The 17,129-nt window shown below is 50.4% G+C and overlaps 1 protein-coding gene across 1 annotated transcript in view; it reads right to left on the bottom strand.

Annotated features, from left to right (window-relative positions):
* Positions 1-913: 913 nt before the first annotated feature.
* Positions 914-17,129, bottom strand: part of shq1 (SHQ1, H/ACA ribonucleoprotein assembly factor) — a 35,980-nt gene continuing 19,764 nt past the window's right edge. Inside the window, exons 11-12 of the mRNA XM_048255863.1 lie at positions 13,037-13,157; positions 914-1,976 (exon numbers count right to left, since the gene is read on the bottom strand). Of these exons, the coding sequence (XP_048111820.1) occupies positions 1,118-1,976; positions 13,037-13,157 (980 nt within the window). The 3' untranslated portion in view covers positions 914-1,117. The remainder of the gene's footprint in view (positions 1,977-13,036; positions 13,158-17,129) is intronic.

Below are 17,129 nucleotides of genomic sequence, written 5' to 3'. Positions count from 1 at the left end.
CACGCACACAGAATATGAGAACTACAGCAACACTTCGAACACAGAGCTGAAACACAACCTTAACTCCCAGATGTCCTGATATCTGAAGAAGTAAGTAACAAAAGGATGTAATTTTCAGACGGAGAGGGAGGCTATGGTAAACCTGTGCTGGAGGAATGGAAACCTGTGCTGGAGGAATGGAAAGAGGGAGGCTATGGTAAACCTGTGCTGGAGGAATGGAAAGAGGGAGGCTATGGTAAACCTGTGCTGGAGGAATGGAAAGTCTTTTGATGGTCAGCGTATGAACCAGCCCACTAGTCTATGAAGTGGGAGAACACCATGTGAACATCAGAGCACTCTCTCTCTCTCTCCTTCCCTCCCTCCCTCTCTCTCCCTCCTCTCTCTCTCCCTCCCTACCTCCCCCCCTCTCTCTCCTTCCCTCCCTCTCTCTCACACAGGCAGAGATGGACAGCTTGTAGCGAGCGTTTCCTGTTTATCTCAGAGCCACTATCACCGCTACTTCCCCCCTTCAGCTCTCTCAGTGGAACAGATTCGGAAACGGCTCTCCACCCGCCTGCCTGCCCGCACGGCTCAAAAGTGCTGACCTGGTGGCCAGAGTGTTGGCAGCCTCAGAGGCACCAACAACTGAGCCCACTGACCAAAACTGGGACAAAAAAACTCAAGCCCAAAGCACGAGGCCGAATGGCCTAACCAAAGCAGTGCCAAGATCTGCTTTCCCCGATTAAGGGGAGGCGGGGGATAAATAATTCAAGTGAGGTTTTGCGGCTTTATGAGACTTTGATGGGTCCCCTCTGAGGAAGCACGGCTTTGATCGTTTGGTTAACTGACTTGGGCTCAGGGTGAAAATAGACCACAAGCACAGATGAAGGACTCCAGTGAAAGCACCCTCCCCCCCCCAAAAGAAAGAGCGCCGTGTCTTTTCAAGTTTAATACAGAAAAAGGAAAAAAACACAAAACATAACACGATGCACTGGTGCACCTTGATTAAACGCGAGCATGTTACAACAACATAATTACAGGGGGGTCAATTAGAATCCTGAAGATGTGAGGCTGTGCAGTCCAAAGAACAGATGACAAGACCGTGTCGAGTCCCACAAACCTCTGCAGCTTCAGTTCATCAGTGACCGGGTAAACAGTCCTCATCGTCGTCGCTGTCCAACTCCTCCGCTTTGACGATGACCAGCGGTTTTCTGTGCGGACGGGCTGTCGGGAGCGTCCTCTCGGCTTTGGCAGCCTCGGCCGGCGGAGCGTGCCTCTGCTCGGAGCACGGCGGGCGTGTGTGTACTGGCTGGCTCCCTCTCGCGCTCTCCCCCTCTCCCGCTCGCACTCTCTGCCGCTCTCGCTGCTCCACACTGCTGACGCAGGAGAAGGAGGAGGAGAAGGAGGAGGAGGAGGTGGAGGAGGAGGAGGAGGGTGAGGGGGGCGTTCCCTCTGGCCGTGCCGGCGAGATTTGCAACCCCTCCCCCAGCCGCTCTCCCAGTTCCTGGATCAGCTGTGCAGGGCTGCTGCTGGTGGTGCTGCTGGTGGTGCGGGCGGCGCCGTCTGCTGCCCTGCGGGGGGGAAGGCCGGGGGCTGGGGATGGGGTCAGGTCTGGGTCCTCCACTGGAGCCGCCGGTTGGGGCTGCTGGAGGCGGCGGCTGCTGCTGCTGCTGTGGTTGTTCTCCTTCTCCCCTGCAACGCTACCTGAGTTTACCAGCACGCACGGAGCGCGCGGCTCCTCGTGAGTCTGGCGGTCATCGCTGTCCTCTGAGGAGCTGCTGCTGCTGCTGTCACTGCTGCTGTCACTGCTCTCACTGCTGCCAGACTCCTCTCCGCTCGACGACCCATCCTCCTCCTCCTCCTCCTCCTCCTCCTCCTCCTCCTCTCTCTCCACCAGTGCTGCCGCCGCCTCCAGCTCCTCCAGATCCAATCCCAGATCTTTCTTCTTCAGAGTGGCTTTCTGTAGAGGCTCAGTCAGAGAGCTTACATGCTTGGACCTGCAGGAGACAAAAAAGAAGGCGTCAAGAATTGGTTTGTATTTTATAACAGGAAGCACAGTACTTACACATGGGGTAGTTCTGGCCGTATGTGATCACTAATGTTCACCTGAGTACAGCAGCCATTAGCTCAAAATAGACCTTGATTGGATGATCGGGTTAGCCTTTGGCATCTGTCAGTAACCTAGCCCTGCGCACATTATTCAGAGCGAAATGACCTCAGCTCAGAATGGACCTCTGAGCGCAGAAACGAACAGTCGAGTATTCTACAGAGCCATTCTATTATGACTGCAAAGGTTAAGCTACCACTCTTTCAAAAAATGTAGGGAAAGTAGTGCCTGAGATGGTAAGTGCAGAGTAAATGATGGTAAGAGTAGAGTACTTTCCATGATTGCTACCAGATTAGGTTGGCAACAGCCTGGTTATCCCAAGGACTGTTCACCTCTCTCATGCTGAAGGAGTCAGCCCAGCAGCCACTGGCCCGCTAGAGGTGAGAATCACTCCAGGAGTGCTGGGCTCTCTCCTACAGCAGCCACTTGCTACATGGCCCAATGAGGGGTCTATGATGCATGCTTTAATCAAATCACGCGGAGCACTTGGGAGAAGGTCTTTGGGAAAACATTCAACTCCACTGCACTGGGACTTTTCATGCCCTACAGGTCCTTCTTGATTATCTGACTTAACGCACTGTTGGGACCATTACACACACACACAAACATAGGCATATGCAGACTCTTACACACACCCAAGTGCACACAAGGGCATGTACACACACACACACACACAGACACACACAGACACACACACGCACACACACACACACACACCCCTACATTACGTGCAAAAGAAAACAAACCCTGGGCTGCATTTCAGTTTGTATTGGATGTGTCCTCAACTGTCCTCCCTTCCCAAATAAACACTTCCCTGCCTCCCAGCTCAGCAGCACGAGCACGTCAGGAGGAGCCAGATGCAAGGCAATTAGGGAATAAACGCTTATAAATTCAAGTATGATTATGCTGGAGTGTTGCCTCAGTGCTACATGGCACAAGCAACAGTGAACACTTCAGAAGGCTCTTTCTTCAAGTGAAAGAGATACAAGAGAGAGAGAGTGGGATAGAGAAACAGAGAGAAAGAGAGAGAGAGAGAGCTACAATGCTCAACGAATCCCCCCTTTCAAAAGATTCAATGTAAAGGCTTAAGACTATGGAGGTGGGTGGTGGTGTGTATGCCTGGCAAATCCATTATTCATACAGAGAGAGAGAGAGAGAGAGAAAGAAAAAGAGAGAGTAAGGAAGAGAGAGAGAGAGAGAGAGTGGGGAAGAGACAGTGAGGGAGGGAGAAAGAGCGAGAGTGTGAGAGGGAAGGAAAGAGAGAGAGAGAGAGTAGGGAAGAGAGAGTGAGGGAGGGAGAGAGAAAGAGAGAGTGAGAGAGGGAGAAAGTGGGGAAGATAGAGAGGGAGGGGGAGACGGAGCAAGAGAGACAGGCAGACAGAGAGGAGCAAAATACAGAGCTAATTGACATCATCAAAACTGGAGTGGCTGCCATTCAGCGTGTGCTGCTGCAGGGAGTGGGCGAGGAAGAGAGAGAGAGAGAGAGAGAGAGAGAGAGAGAGAGAGAGAGAGAGAGAGAGAGAGAGAGAGAGAGAGCGAGGGAAGAAGCCTCATTGTCATGGTGAGCAGTGAGCAGACTTGGCTCAGGGCCAGACCAAACTTGTCAAGGGGTGTGTGTGTGTGTGTGTGTGTGTGTGTGTGTGTGTGTGTGTGTGTGTGTGCATTCATATTACCAAGTGAATTCATTCATATCACCACCATGAAAATGGCATGCTGAACAGCTACCAAAAAAAAAAAAAAGCTGTGTCAGAGAAGACGACAACACCTGTTGTTTTGGCTAACCCAACATGTGTGCACCACAAAACACATTAGAGGGCATTATGCTAATGGATCTGCTGTGGTAATCAAATGTACAACCACAGTGTGAAAAAGGAGGAATGAGTGCTCCAGCTTGCTCAGTTTAGACCTCACTCTCTAAGCCCTGCAACAGACAAATGTCTTTCCTTTCTGAAAACACTTTTGCTGCTTTCTTTATTTTTAGTGTTCATCACTTGATGCCCTCATGTATTCCATCCTGATCATTTCGGTCTCAGGTCGTCATCTAGACCTACTGTAAGTGAAGCACTGGGAGAAGAAAGAAAGATATAGGTTGCTTACACCCACACACATTTAAGCTCTCTCTGGAGGGGAAAACCTGTGTCAAGAATCTGAGAGTCCTTTTGACACCAAAGTCACTTTCGAGAACAATATCAGCGTCATCTGCAGGGCACCTTACCACTGAGTCTGCAATATCACAGAAACACACAATATGCCCTCCACTGCCCAAACTGATAAGCTTCCACATACTGTGCTTAGAGGGCTAGATTTCAGCAAGGTGATTTGAATGTGTGCCTAACACAAGCCATCCACAGTCATGACTGTTTGCTTCAAGGGTCATCTCAGTTCTCTAAACCTGATGGTCATTATAGCCCTCTGAAGTCTACTGACATGACTGGTGTCTGTTCATATCACCCCAGTGACAAACACTCTAATTACGGTTTTAAACATTTTTAATTCAAGTGGTAATAACTACGGTAGCTATAACTGATTAATAACTGCTTTGAATTTTATCAGACATCACTAGGCTATTTCTTTCTAGTCTTTTCTCTAGCACCATATGCTCTGGCCATTGTCCACCTCCTACACTCTCTCTCTGTCTCTCTCTCTCTCTCTCTCTCCCCCAGCAGCCCTGCCCGCTGCTGCCCGTGGGTATGCTTGAGTGTTAGCACTGCAGTGCTCTTAATAGGCTCCCTGTGTCCACACAGCGTGGAGGAGCTGGACGGCTCCTCACTGAACAATGACTCTCCAGTCTCCCAATTACGTCCAGTACGAGGTGGCCCCATGTGAGTGCCTAATACAAGCAGCATTTCTATACTCCCCAGCTCCATTCCCTTACAGACCAACACCACATATAGAGATAGAGATAGACATAGAGATAGAGATAGAGATAGAGATATGGTGCAGGAAGTATATGGACGGGGATCAGTCTGAGAATGCATGAGATGACTGGTCAACAGCATGCATGAGACATCATGTAAACAACAACTGCCCAAATGTATATCCTGTCGACAGGAGCAAACACGGAAAAAAACAGAAACCTACACGCCTCCGATCTGCCTGACACACGTTTTTTTTTACCGCCTCGTTTTCCCTGACTCAGCAGAAAAAAAGAAGGAAACAAAAGAGGAAAAAGGTCTGGTTGTCTCTCCCTTGCAGGCACAAACACACATGCACACACACACACACACACACACACACACACACACACACACACACACACACACACACACACACACACACACACATACACACACACACACACACACACACGCACACACACACACGCAGGCAGGCAGGCAGGCAGGCAGGCACACACACACAGGCAGGCAGGCAGGCAGGCAGGCAGGCAGGCAAGCACACACACACAGGCAGGCAGGCAGGCAGGCAGGCAGGCACACACACACACAGGCAGGCAGGCAGGCAGGCAGGCACACACACACACAGGCAGGCAGGCAGGCAGGCAGGCAGACCATGGAGCAGCGCCAGCGTGGGGGGTCAGGCGAAGAGAGAGGGAGGAAAAATAAAAAAGGAAGAAAAACGCCTCCTGCAGACTTCCTGTGGCCCGGTGCTTCCAGGCTTGCCTACTTCCTGTGGCGCAGCACTCTGGGGCTCTCCTACAGCGGAGGCAACAGAACCGCTTCAAAAGCCCCCCTGTGGGAAGTCATTATTGAGTTAGCTTTGCAGAGGCGTGCTGCTTTTCTCTCTTTACCACTACCTCTCTCTGTCACTCTCTCTCTCTCCCTCCCTCCCCCACAAGGAAGCCCCTTCTCTCCCAGCACAGTGACTGTCTTAATCAGCCTTCTTCCCTTCCCTTCCCTCTGTCTTGTATTCTCACACACACACACACACACACACACACACACACACACACACACACACACACACACAGCCTCCCTCTTGTGATCTTGTACTTACTCACTCACTCACTCACTCACTCTTTCCCTCTCTCCCTTCCTCCCTCCCTCTCTCCGTCTGTCTCTCTCGGTCTCCCACTCCTGGCTCTCTGCGGTGGGAGAGTAGGGCCCTGCGGTGAAAACAAAGGCTTCTTCAGGGGGCCAGGGATAATGTCGTACACAATCCAGTCATTACCGCACCACTGTTGTGGCTTGACTTAATTAAGTAAGGAGGGGCAGCTTTCAAAGATTTTGCGTGGAATGGAAAGGGGGGGGGGGGAAATCCGAGCAGAAGAAATGCGTCTGTGGCAACAAAGAGGCACTAGAGGCGGTGGCGCGGTGGCAGAGTTTAATGCACGCAACGGAACCTTGGATGTCTGGAGAGAGCGGGGCCGCGCTCGCTCGCTCAGCCTAATGACTCATCCCAAATCGCTCTCGGATGAAAGAGACGCGGCGCTGGCGGAGGAGACTGAGGAGGGGGGAGGGGGGAGGGGGGGCTGAGGGTAAACAAAATAAACGCACACAGCCTCTTCATTTATCTCACACGTCAGGCTGATGGTGACAGACGTGTTCCCTCTACCGTGAATATGTATATTTTTAATCTCTTAGATGTTAACCTAAAGCACAGAGGGCTGATCTAAAAGCGGGCGTGTGCGTGTGTGTGAGAGCGAGATGGTGTGATAACGGTGAGTGTGTGTGTGTGTGTGTGTGTGTGTGTGTGTGTGTGTTTAGGAAGCAAAAGCAGGCACCCCATGCTGAGAGTAAATATGTACTACCAATCCTGGAGAGCCGAGAGTTGAGTATCGCTTTCCACAGAGCAGCGGGACACTTCAAATCTCCTGTCGGCACGACAACGGATCAGGCAGACAGAATCAACAACTGCTGCTGAAACAGCCCCGTAAGAGCAGCAACAAGTACGGCAACCAGCTCGCACCATTACTGACATCAAACAAGGGGGACTTTTCTTAGTTTTCCCATCTTAATTGTAGTTTAGGTGTAATGTGTGTACAATGTTTTCTATTTAGATGCAGCTTAAATGACTGCTCATGACAATAAAGAGAATTTTGAATCTTAACAACATTTAACAACTCCTACACTGAGACTGTCTACTGGAACAGCTAAACGAGAATCTGACACATTACTGAGAAGTAGGCCAGTTCACACTATACGTCAACAACAAACAGCTCAAAGGATCCACAGCTGGATGACATCAGACACAACACAAAATCCACCGGAAACAACCCAACTGTAGCCCTTTCACATCACTTCCACACGCTCTTTCTTTCTAATGCAGCAAGTGGAGGGGCCTCAACATTCACACTGACTATGATCGACTACTACAACCGGTGGCAAGGTTATACCAAAAACCAATCAATCAACCAGAAAGCAATCAATAATAGATTTCACATGACGTTTTGCAGGCAACAAGCAAGAATAAACTAAAGTTAATTTAAAAGTTAATTTAAATCAATTTCTAAAACCTAATTTAATACCATGAGCAAGAGCTTAAGTGTTAACATGAGAAGGTCAACTTTCTTACATCCCACATGAAGCTTTGTTTCATGCATGAGACAGTTTGCTTATCACCCTTTATTTAAATTAGAACCAACAGAGTTTCAAATAAGATTTCAGAACTTTCACAATGTGTCGAGAGACAAATTCCGCCCACCGTACATCAGTTTTTTCTATCACTTCTATCTATCCGATTAATTTTGGTGAAATAAGAACAGCACTTCCTCTCGCACTTCATAGTAAAATGAACACAATGGTCAAACTAACATAACGGGCAAGCACTCTTAAAGGGAAGTTATACAGTAATGGGAATCCCCTTTTCAGTTCTTTGGGCAAAAAAAAGAGAATCTCTTGTGAGCACAAAGAAAAGAAAAAAGAAGGGAGAGAGAAGAGAGGAAAGGAAAGGAGGAGACCAGATGTCTGAGGAAATGTGGTAAAGCCTAGCGATCCAGCCAAGACCATAAGAGAGACAAAGTGAGGGGGGAAAAAAGAAGGAACCAAACAACGAAAAAAAAAGGATCACTTCAAACCTCAACAGGTGATTTAAGTTAAGGCATCATTTCAGAGTGGCATCTGAGGCATATTTATAGATGGGGGGCTCATCTAACGATACACCTGCACGCTTCCACGGCTGGCTTTCCCATTGCACCGGGTCCCGTCCTGCAGCCGAGGGCCTCTTAAAAGTGGCTCTTTTTTCCCAGCGCTGAGCTTGGCCGGCGCGGTGATTTAAACGCTACGTGACAACTCTCGAGGCCACTCCCAGGACCGCCGGACACAGGGCTTTGTGGAACCTCTGACCCTGGCCGGCCCCTCAGCACACTTGTCTGAGACGTGCTTCTACCCCCCCCCCCCAGCTCCCCCGCCCACCTCCTTCTCCTCTGTTCCTCCCGGTCAGCCCTCCCATGGAGAGCCAGGGGCCCCAGAGGCCAATGCCTTGCTGGGCTTTTCTAAAGAGAGAAGCAGACAATGCTCAGCCTCTGAGGAACACCAAGGCTAGAGCTGGAGCAGACTGAGCTCAGCTCTCCCCCTCTCTCTCTTTCTCACTCACTCTCTCTCTCTCTCTCTCTCCTCTCTCTCTCTCTCTCACTCACTCTCTCTCTCACTCTCTCTCTCACTCTCTCTCTCTCCACAGACTAATCCCACACACCCGTTAGTTAGTCTATCTATCCATTCATCTTTCCGTTCGTCCATCCGCCGGCCTTAGCCCCCCCCACTGCTCTGGGTGCAGCTCACACAGGTTGCCATAGCGCTGGCCAGGAATCCAATTGACCCAATTAGCGATTGTTTGTGGACAACGGTGGACGGCTGGAGAGGCACCAGGGGGGTGAAGGGGGGATGAGGGGGTCAGGGTGTGTGTGTGTGTTTTTGTGGGTGTGTGTGTGTGTTGGGGGTGGGGGGGTTGGGTAGTGTTTCTGCCTGTGCTTCTTTTAGATGGGGGCCCCCATGTAACAGCAAACCCTTCTTATCTGATTTGCTGTGCTGACTGCAGAGGACTGTGCACTGGAAGCCCTCCAAGCTTTTGACAGGGCAAGACGATGTGCGAGTCCGCTCACGCACCCTTCTTTTCCTAGCAAACGCAACTTAAGCTTGGCTTCTGCAGTGCCCCCAAAAAAACAACAACAAAAAAAAGGCCCGCCATGAATAACACAGCAACAGTTCATTTGGACTATCCAAGTGTATGCACAATGGAGAACAGAGATTCTGTCCCTGTGAAATTACTTCAAGCAGGGAGAAGGCTTTCTAACTTGAAAGAAAAAAAAATACACAAACATGCTCTTCATTCTACATCAGTGACAGAAGGCACTGAGAGAGACAATAGAACTACACTTGCCATTCATTTGTCATTGTTAAGGAGGATTTTTTGCTTTGTTTTTTTTCTAAACATTTCCTCTTCTGGTGAGGGCCATTAATGTCACCACAACTGGAAGCTTCCAGTGCCCACATAACCAGTTCCTGCTCCTATATTGTGGGCAAAAACAGCTGTTGTGTGCAATGCAATGGTTCTATGACTGGATGTTCTCATCGGTTTTCAAGGCCCAAAATGTCCCAAAACAATCAACAGGCACTTAACAGTCATAAAAAAATTACACTAACAAACAAACAAACAAACAAACAGTAAAAGAACCACCAGCAAATATTTCAACAGAGACATTTTTCATCATTCATTCATCGTTAATGGGCAGTCAGTCAACGTTCATTTGTACAGCCCACTGACATACAAACCAGACGCTGACAGCACTGCCAGGATTGCCTGGTAAGGCCTGGTGACCTAGCTCACTGTACAGTAAGCCTGTGCCTTTTCTCCTAATGCCTGGTGGCCTCCAGCATGGGTTTGCAGAGTGAGGGATGCCCAGGTGTGTGTGGTGTGAGAGGCAGAGAGGACGAGAGCACTAACCTCCTCTTCAGGGTTTGCTGGCCCCCTCGCGCTAAAAAAATAAACGAGAGAAAACAAAGAGATGCACGCCTCGACACTGAAGGAAGAGGAGCCAGGGAGTTTGACCATCCGAGGCTTAAATCACGCCTGACGGCTTTACTGCGCTGTAAATTCGAGTCCCCCCACACACACACACACACACACACACACACACAAACACCAGTCAGGGGGACTTCAAGAACGGCATTGTGCTCGGATGGCGTAAATCATAGCGGTGGAGCCGACATCCGTTCATTTCCTTGTCGTTTTCTGCACGATTGTGAGCTCCCCTGCTGACTAGAGAGACTTGCACTGAGGATCACACTGAGGGGCAGATTAAAATCTCATCCCCAGGAAGGAATTGTACTGAGACGGCACAGTTTAGCAAAGTGTGATAGAGTGAACAAGCAGCAGAGAGAGAGAGAGGGAGGGAGGGAAGGAGTGGGAGAGAGAGAGATAGAGAGAGATGGAGAGTGTGGGATAGAGAGAGAGACAGCAAGAGAGCAAGAGCGAGAGAAAAAGAGAGAGAGAGAGAGTGCGAAGGGAGAAAGAGAGATGGTTCATGGGGGAATATCTAACGGATACCAAAACAATGCTAAAACGGTCTGTCATCAGATCCGTCAGAAGCAGAGAGGCCCCCGTCACAACAAACCACATGTGATAACAGCGCCTTGTCTTGACAAAGCTGAGCCAGAGGGATTTGATCAAAGGGCCTCCACATGAAAGAACACCTTCCATCTGCCACTTTGCATGATAAGTGGGGCTGGATCTTAAAACACACACACACACACACACACACACACACACACACACACACACACACACACACGCACACACACACACACACACATACACACACAACCTCCCTTCCACTGAAGAGGAGGCTCATGCGCTGTGTTGTCGCTGGCAGTGTGAATAATTTCCACCTTGAGAGGCTGGAAATCAATTCACAGCAAGCCACACACACCAACCTAAATAAATAAATAAACAATAAAGGCGAGTGTGTGTGGAAAGGCAGGCGAGCGGTGAAATCTAGAGTGCCAGCGGCTCCATGCCTCTGGGCCTGCCGCTGAGCCAGATCCCTTTGAGATCGCAGCTGATTCATCACACAGATAAGAGTCTGAAGTGCTGTGGTGAGTGTGAGTGTGTGTGTGTGTGTGTGTGTGTGTATGTGTGCACGCATGTGGGTATGTATGTGTCTGTGTGAGTGTGTGTGTGTGTGTGTGTGTGTTTGAGGGTGGGGGGTTTGCAGGAGTAAGAGCTATGGTGTGCTGATTGATGGGCCAGTGAGGCAGAGAGCAGAGACGGTATGCGGCCATTCAGACGCAGGTCAGTGCAGTTGGCACGGAGGACCGCGGAGGTGGAGTGAGACAGCGGTGGAAGCGGGCGCGTCAGGTCAGGTCAGGTCAAGCTGACATTTAGCTCTAAGGGCCTGGCGGGAGGTCGGCGAGGGCCACTCCACCTCAAACGCCCTCACAGCACTTCATCTCCTTGGCCGTGCCCACGGTGTGACTGATTGAGTTTTCCAGCACATTGACAGTGGAGCTCTAGCATGCACTGTGCTGTGGAGGACAAGGCAGCTCTCTGTCTGCTCTCTCTCCTTCCTTTCTCTCTCTCTCTCTCCCCCTCTTTTCCCTCTCTCTGTTGTCCTTTATTAATCCCTCTCTCTCTGCCACAGGCAAATGGACGCACTCTAACTCAGAGCCTGGCCCATTGATTTTTACACATCCATTATTAATCGGCTTTCAAGGTTTTTTTTCTTTTGCAAAAAAAAGAAGAAATGAAAAGAGAAAGTTGCAAATGAGAGACAAAACTGAAGAAAAAGAAAAAGAAGAAGAAGAAGAAGAAGAAGAAGAAGAAGAAGAAGGAAGGAGGGAAAAATGGTCAAATCCCTGCAGACCTTTTATCGTGTCTCCATCTGGGCACCGAGCCATCATCATCAGGGGGATATTTTTCTACTGGACTTTTTACAGATGAGCACACACACACACACACACACACACACACACACACACACACACACAGACACACACAAGCACACACAAGCACACACAAGCACACACACACACACACACACACACCCAAGCACACAAGCACACACACACACACAAGTTGGCGTCCTCCCAGTGCAGGAGATGGAAACGAACCCGGCTCATTACTAAATGATGTGCTCGACTCGGCAGACTGACATCGTGAAATGTGCAAGTGATTAGAAAATATACACCCTGTTGGAGATCCAACTGTTGGATCATTCATACAGAAGGGAAATTGACCATCGGAGAGTCACCGTATGGGAGGTATAGGGGATAGAAGTCTTTTGTATTACGCATGTTACTGGCATGGGTCAACGGATGGGCTCTGTTTCACGGTTGATGAAGTGACATGTGCATCAAATCAAAGACACAAGCTGTACCTGGCCACCTGTTCCTTCCACACACTACATAGTGTAATAGACATTCTGAAACTGGTAGTTCCGGTCTTTGATTGTGATTGGCTGAATCTTGCTTGATGCTGTTGTAAAATCCAACACAAACATACACCTTGGCCACATTTCGTTCTATAGTGCTGTGCTACAACAACTTCATACAAAAGTTAGAGTAACGTCTCGACGTTGCTTGGCAACCATTCAGATAGAGGAAATATATTTCTTGGCGGAAGAGTAATTATCTATGAATAAATCGGTTCCATTTCTAGTTGCTGTGCCTTTACTTTATGAAACCTTGCTAGGTATTTATAGTAACAGTTCTAGAAAAGCAATAAGCCACTCGAATCCGTAGGTTACACTGATTCTACAACAGGTACTGTAAGGGGGGTTTTAGGCACTCCGCTAGCGTGTTGTGTCTAACAACGCCCATTAGCTGTTGTAGAATCAGTGTAACCTACGGCCTCCCGGGGGCTTATTGCTTAATTGACAACTGGCCCCTTTCCTGATCTTACAACTATTAGTGGTCTGGAAATCCATCCAAATGATAACCCATCCAAAAAATGAAATAAAAACAACAAAAACAGCCTGCCCTACATAGATAGCCAAGTCAGACTTGTTCTGATTCACAGTCAAGCTGATGTCACGAGAATCGAGCGAGCGAGACTTACTTGACTTTCTGGATCCAGACGCAGTAGTCGGTGATGTAAAGGTCGTTGAGGATGTAAGCAGGGTCGTTCTCTCGGAAGACCTTGTGGACGTCCAACAGGCATTTCAGGACACAGGCCTTGCCTGGAAGAAAAAGAAAGAAAGAAATGAGGTCTTCACCACACACTCATGAGCAGACAGCACAGCACGACGCTGCTCTGCCTGCAGTGAGCACCGGTCATGGAGAGACCTTTTCTCCCCTCATAGCAGGAGCACAAATGAGCTTCATGTTGACCATAGGCGAGGGTGGGTGTGTGTGTGTGTGGAGGGGGTGGGGGGTCATCTGGAAAGGAACTGATCCTGGCAGTAAATGGCCAGAAGGCACAGAAGGCCTCTGGGGTTTGGCCAGCTGGCGCAGAGGAAACGGCAGTGGCGTAATCTTCACTTGACCCCCTCCCCACCCACACCCCCACCCCCTCAGGCTGACCGCAGTGGATGAGGAAGCAGCACAGTGAGGTTAGCACCTCATCAGGGGAGAGAAATGGATGCCGTCGAGTCGCCACCACCACACATATATCATGCAGTCACAGGCCCAAAATGAAAAAAAAAAAAAACCAAGAAGGAAGTAAGAGAGAGAGAGAGAGAGAGACACAGAGGCCTCTTTGCACCAGGGGCTTCAGGCACAGTGACAGTGCCGGGGTTCTCACGGAGGACACGCTGCTGTGCACACACAGCTGCAGAGGGTAAACAATCACAATCACAGACAGACCCGCAAAGAGCAACCGCCAGCAAGGGAAGTGCGGTGGGGATGCAAACGCACACTTTGGACCTGGCTCTGCCACACGTCACAGGAGCTGCTTGCAGTTGCACAGGGAGGAAGGAACAGGGTGGCAGGAGAGAGTGATGAGTGACTGAGGGAACAGTCCGGCCTCAGGCAACCTGTCACGAGGCCCTGATGTTTGTTGACACATACCACCTCTCCCAAATAAGGTGTCAAAAAAGTGACCCCCCCCATCCCCCTCTCTCCAGGGTATACACTGGTCAAGCAGCAAGCCCAGAGGCCCAGGGCAGAGCAGCGGCCTACGCTCCAATTCCCTCTTGCTCTCTCTCTCTCCCTCCCTCCCTCCTTCTCTCTCTCTCTCCACTCCTTCCCTCTCTCTGTTTCTCTCTCCCTCTCTTTCTCACTCTCTCTCTCTCCCTCCTTTCCTCTCTCTGTTTATCTCTCCCTCTCTTTCTCACTCACTCTCTCCCTCCTTCCCTCTCTCTGTTTCTTTCTCCCTCTCTTTCTCACTCTCTCTCTTTCTCTCTCCCCCTCCTTCCCTCTCTCTGTTTCTCTCTCCCTCTCTTTCTCACTCTCTCTCTCCCTCCTTCCCTCTCTCTGTTTCTCTCTCCCTCTCTTTCTCCCTCTCTCTCTTTCTCTCTCTCCCTCTCTTTCTCTCTCCCTCTCTTTCTCACTCTCTCTCTCTCCCTCTCTTTCTCACTCTCTCTCTCTCCCTCTCTCTCTTTCTCACTCACTCTCTCTCTCTCTCTCTCTCTCTCTCTCTCTCTTTCTCCTCTCTCTCTCTCTCTCTCTCTCTCTCCCAGCCTCTCCCTCCACCCACAGAGCTGGCTGGCAGCGTGCGGAGACATTCCAGCCTATTCAAAACAAACACGGCACTCGCACCGAGGAAAGCCTTACACAAACATTTGGTTCCCATTTGAGCAGGGCTGTTCGCGAGAGAAAGAGAGAGAGAGAGAGAGAGAGAGGGGGAGTTTAAGAGAGGAAGAGGAGAGAAAGGGAGAGGGAGAGAAGAGAGAGAGAAAGACAAGAAAGCCTTCAACCAAAGGCCCTGCAGCAAGAGTCCCTCTCTCCTTTCCCTTCTTTCACTCTCACTTTCCATCCCCCTGCTGTGCGCAGCCGTCCTTCCCTCTCTCTTTCCCTCTGACCAGTCCCCGAGAGCCGCTTTTGTTTCATCACAGGCCCAAACGAGCCTACAGCGCCTGCAGTCCACGGAGAAGAGAAACTCGCTCTCGTTCGCTCTCTCTCTCTCTCGCTCTCTCTCTCTCTCTGCACTCTTTCTTCACTTTTCCCTTCTTGCTCCTTTCTTTTTTTTGTGCTTTGATGACAAGTTGAGCCAGTTAATCATGCGCTGGAGCGCTCAGCATGTAGAGCTGGAGCGAAACGGAAAAGGTGGTGGAAGAGGGGGAGGAGGAGGAGAAGGAGGAGCTGGAGGAGGAGGAGAAGGAGGAGGTGGAGGAGGAGGAGGAGGAGGAGGAAGAGGTGGAGAGGCGCTGGTAGCAGCAGCAGCAGGCGGGGGAGACCGGGCTGTGGCCACTGTTGTGCATCGGCGGATCGTGCTCGCTCTCTCTCTCTCTCTCTCTCTCTCTCTCTCTCTCTCTCTCGCTCGCTCTCTCTCTCTTGCACGCTTCTCTGCACCTCGGCTGCGCCCACAGACGCACATCCTACCCACATCAATCAGGGCCTAATGACCACGCTGCACTGGGGCAGACGCAGCCAAACAGGGCTCCTCGCACGTGCACACATGACACGACCGCAACCATTACCGCAGGCACACACACACGTCCGCAGACGGGTGGCTCTCCTGTGGTGACCGCACTAGTGTCCACACGTAATAAGCTGTGATCAAGCATTGCTCCCCTACAAGATGGACTAATGAGAAGGATGGTAAATGCACCATAACTGCATTTCTCGCTGCGAAACAAACAAAAAAAGCATATCAATGCAAAGTAATGTACTGTATATAATCTCTGCAGAAACTCTACACATAGCATTACACAGGCACAGCTAAACTAAGCCCACTTTAGAAAGCTGAGTTGGGAGTTGCAAGAATAAGAAATGCTGTGGTCAGTGTTGGACTGGACTGAGGTGAAGCTCCTGAGAAGCTCCTCAGTAATTACCATTCAAACGCCTGTAATCTTGGTTCTGGGAGCTCCATGGAACAGGTAGCACTCCAGTGAGTCCTGTTGGCCTGCCTGCATGCTGCTTGCTCTGGAGGGGGCTTTGGATGCGTACAGCCAGTAAGCGTCCCTGACAGGAGGGGTGTGCTAGGGGTGGGGGTGGGATGAGATGTGTGGGGGAGTGGGGGGGGGAATAGGGGGGGGGGCAGCCAGAGGCCTGTTCAAATATTTACCCACGGATAACATTTCCTGCGAGCAAATGAGCAAGCGCTGCTGTGCTGTGCTGTGGCGTGCCTGGAGTCGCACTGCCACATTAATGGGTTTGTTTTCCTAATGTCTGCCGCTGTTTGTCTTCACAGCCGTTTAAATGAAGTACATTCGAGTCGGGGCGAGCAATTTGCGACCGCAGCCGTCGCCTCACCCCTCGATCCTCATGACAAATTCATTACGTGGCGCCAGCCCCTAGAGACCTGCCACACCGTGGCAGGGGCGGGTGGGTGTGTGTGCCAAGGGGATCGGTGGTGTGTGTCACTTCCCCGCCTTTCTCGTGTCACCTGCCCTCTCTCTCTCTCTCTGGGCCTGATCAGCTCCACTTAACCTCCGTCAGGCCAGGAGGAGAAGAGGGCAGGAGAGAGAGAGAAAGAAAGGAGAGAGAGAGAGAGAGAGAGAGAAAGAGCAGCAAAAAGAAAGACAGAGAGAAGAGCGAGAGAGCAGCAGAGAGAAAGAGAGAGAGAGAGAGAGAAGTAGCGGGGAGAGAGAGTAGAGCCGATGCCTGGTTAATTGGGTGGAGAGGGGTTAATCACAACACGTGTGCAGCGCTCAGCTCCCTGATTGATTATGTAGGCATGGAGACAGATGCACAAGCGTGGAGGCATGCACACACTCCCAGTCACTATCTTTCTAGTGCTCTCTCTCTCTTTCCCTCCCTCTTTCTCTCTCTCTCTCTCTATCTCCTTCACTGCCATGCAGAGCCACGCCGCACCACCTCTCCTCACCCTGTTTGCCTAATGAGGCTGATAGATGCTAATCCAGGAATTTACAGGCGTCTAATTGGAGTCTTTTTCAGCTTGTTAAAACAAAATCAACACCTCCGTGTAGCTCTAGTCACGCAGCACATACAATCAGCTTCTGTTGGCTAAACACCCCTGAACAACATCCCATCCCAGCCCCCTAAACCACCCCAATCTCTCCTCCACATTTTGATGTAAACTAAGGTCA

Source organism: Alosa alosa, chromosome 10 (assembly GCF_017589495.1).
Source record: "Alosa alosa isolate M-15738 ecotype Scorff River chromosome 10, AALO_Geno_1.1, whole genome shotgun sequence".
Taxonomy (NCBI): Eukaryota; Metazoa; Chordata; class Actinopteri; order Clupeiformes; family Clupeidae; genus Alosa; species Alosa alosa.
The sequence above is the reverse complement of the archived record's forward strand: the minus strand, read 5'-3'. Positions and strand labels throughout refer to the sequence as shown.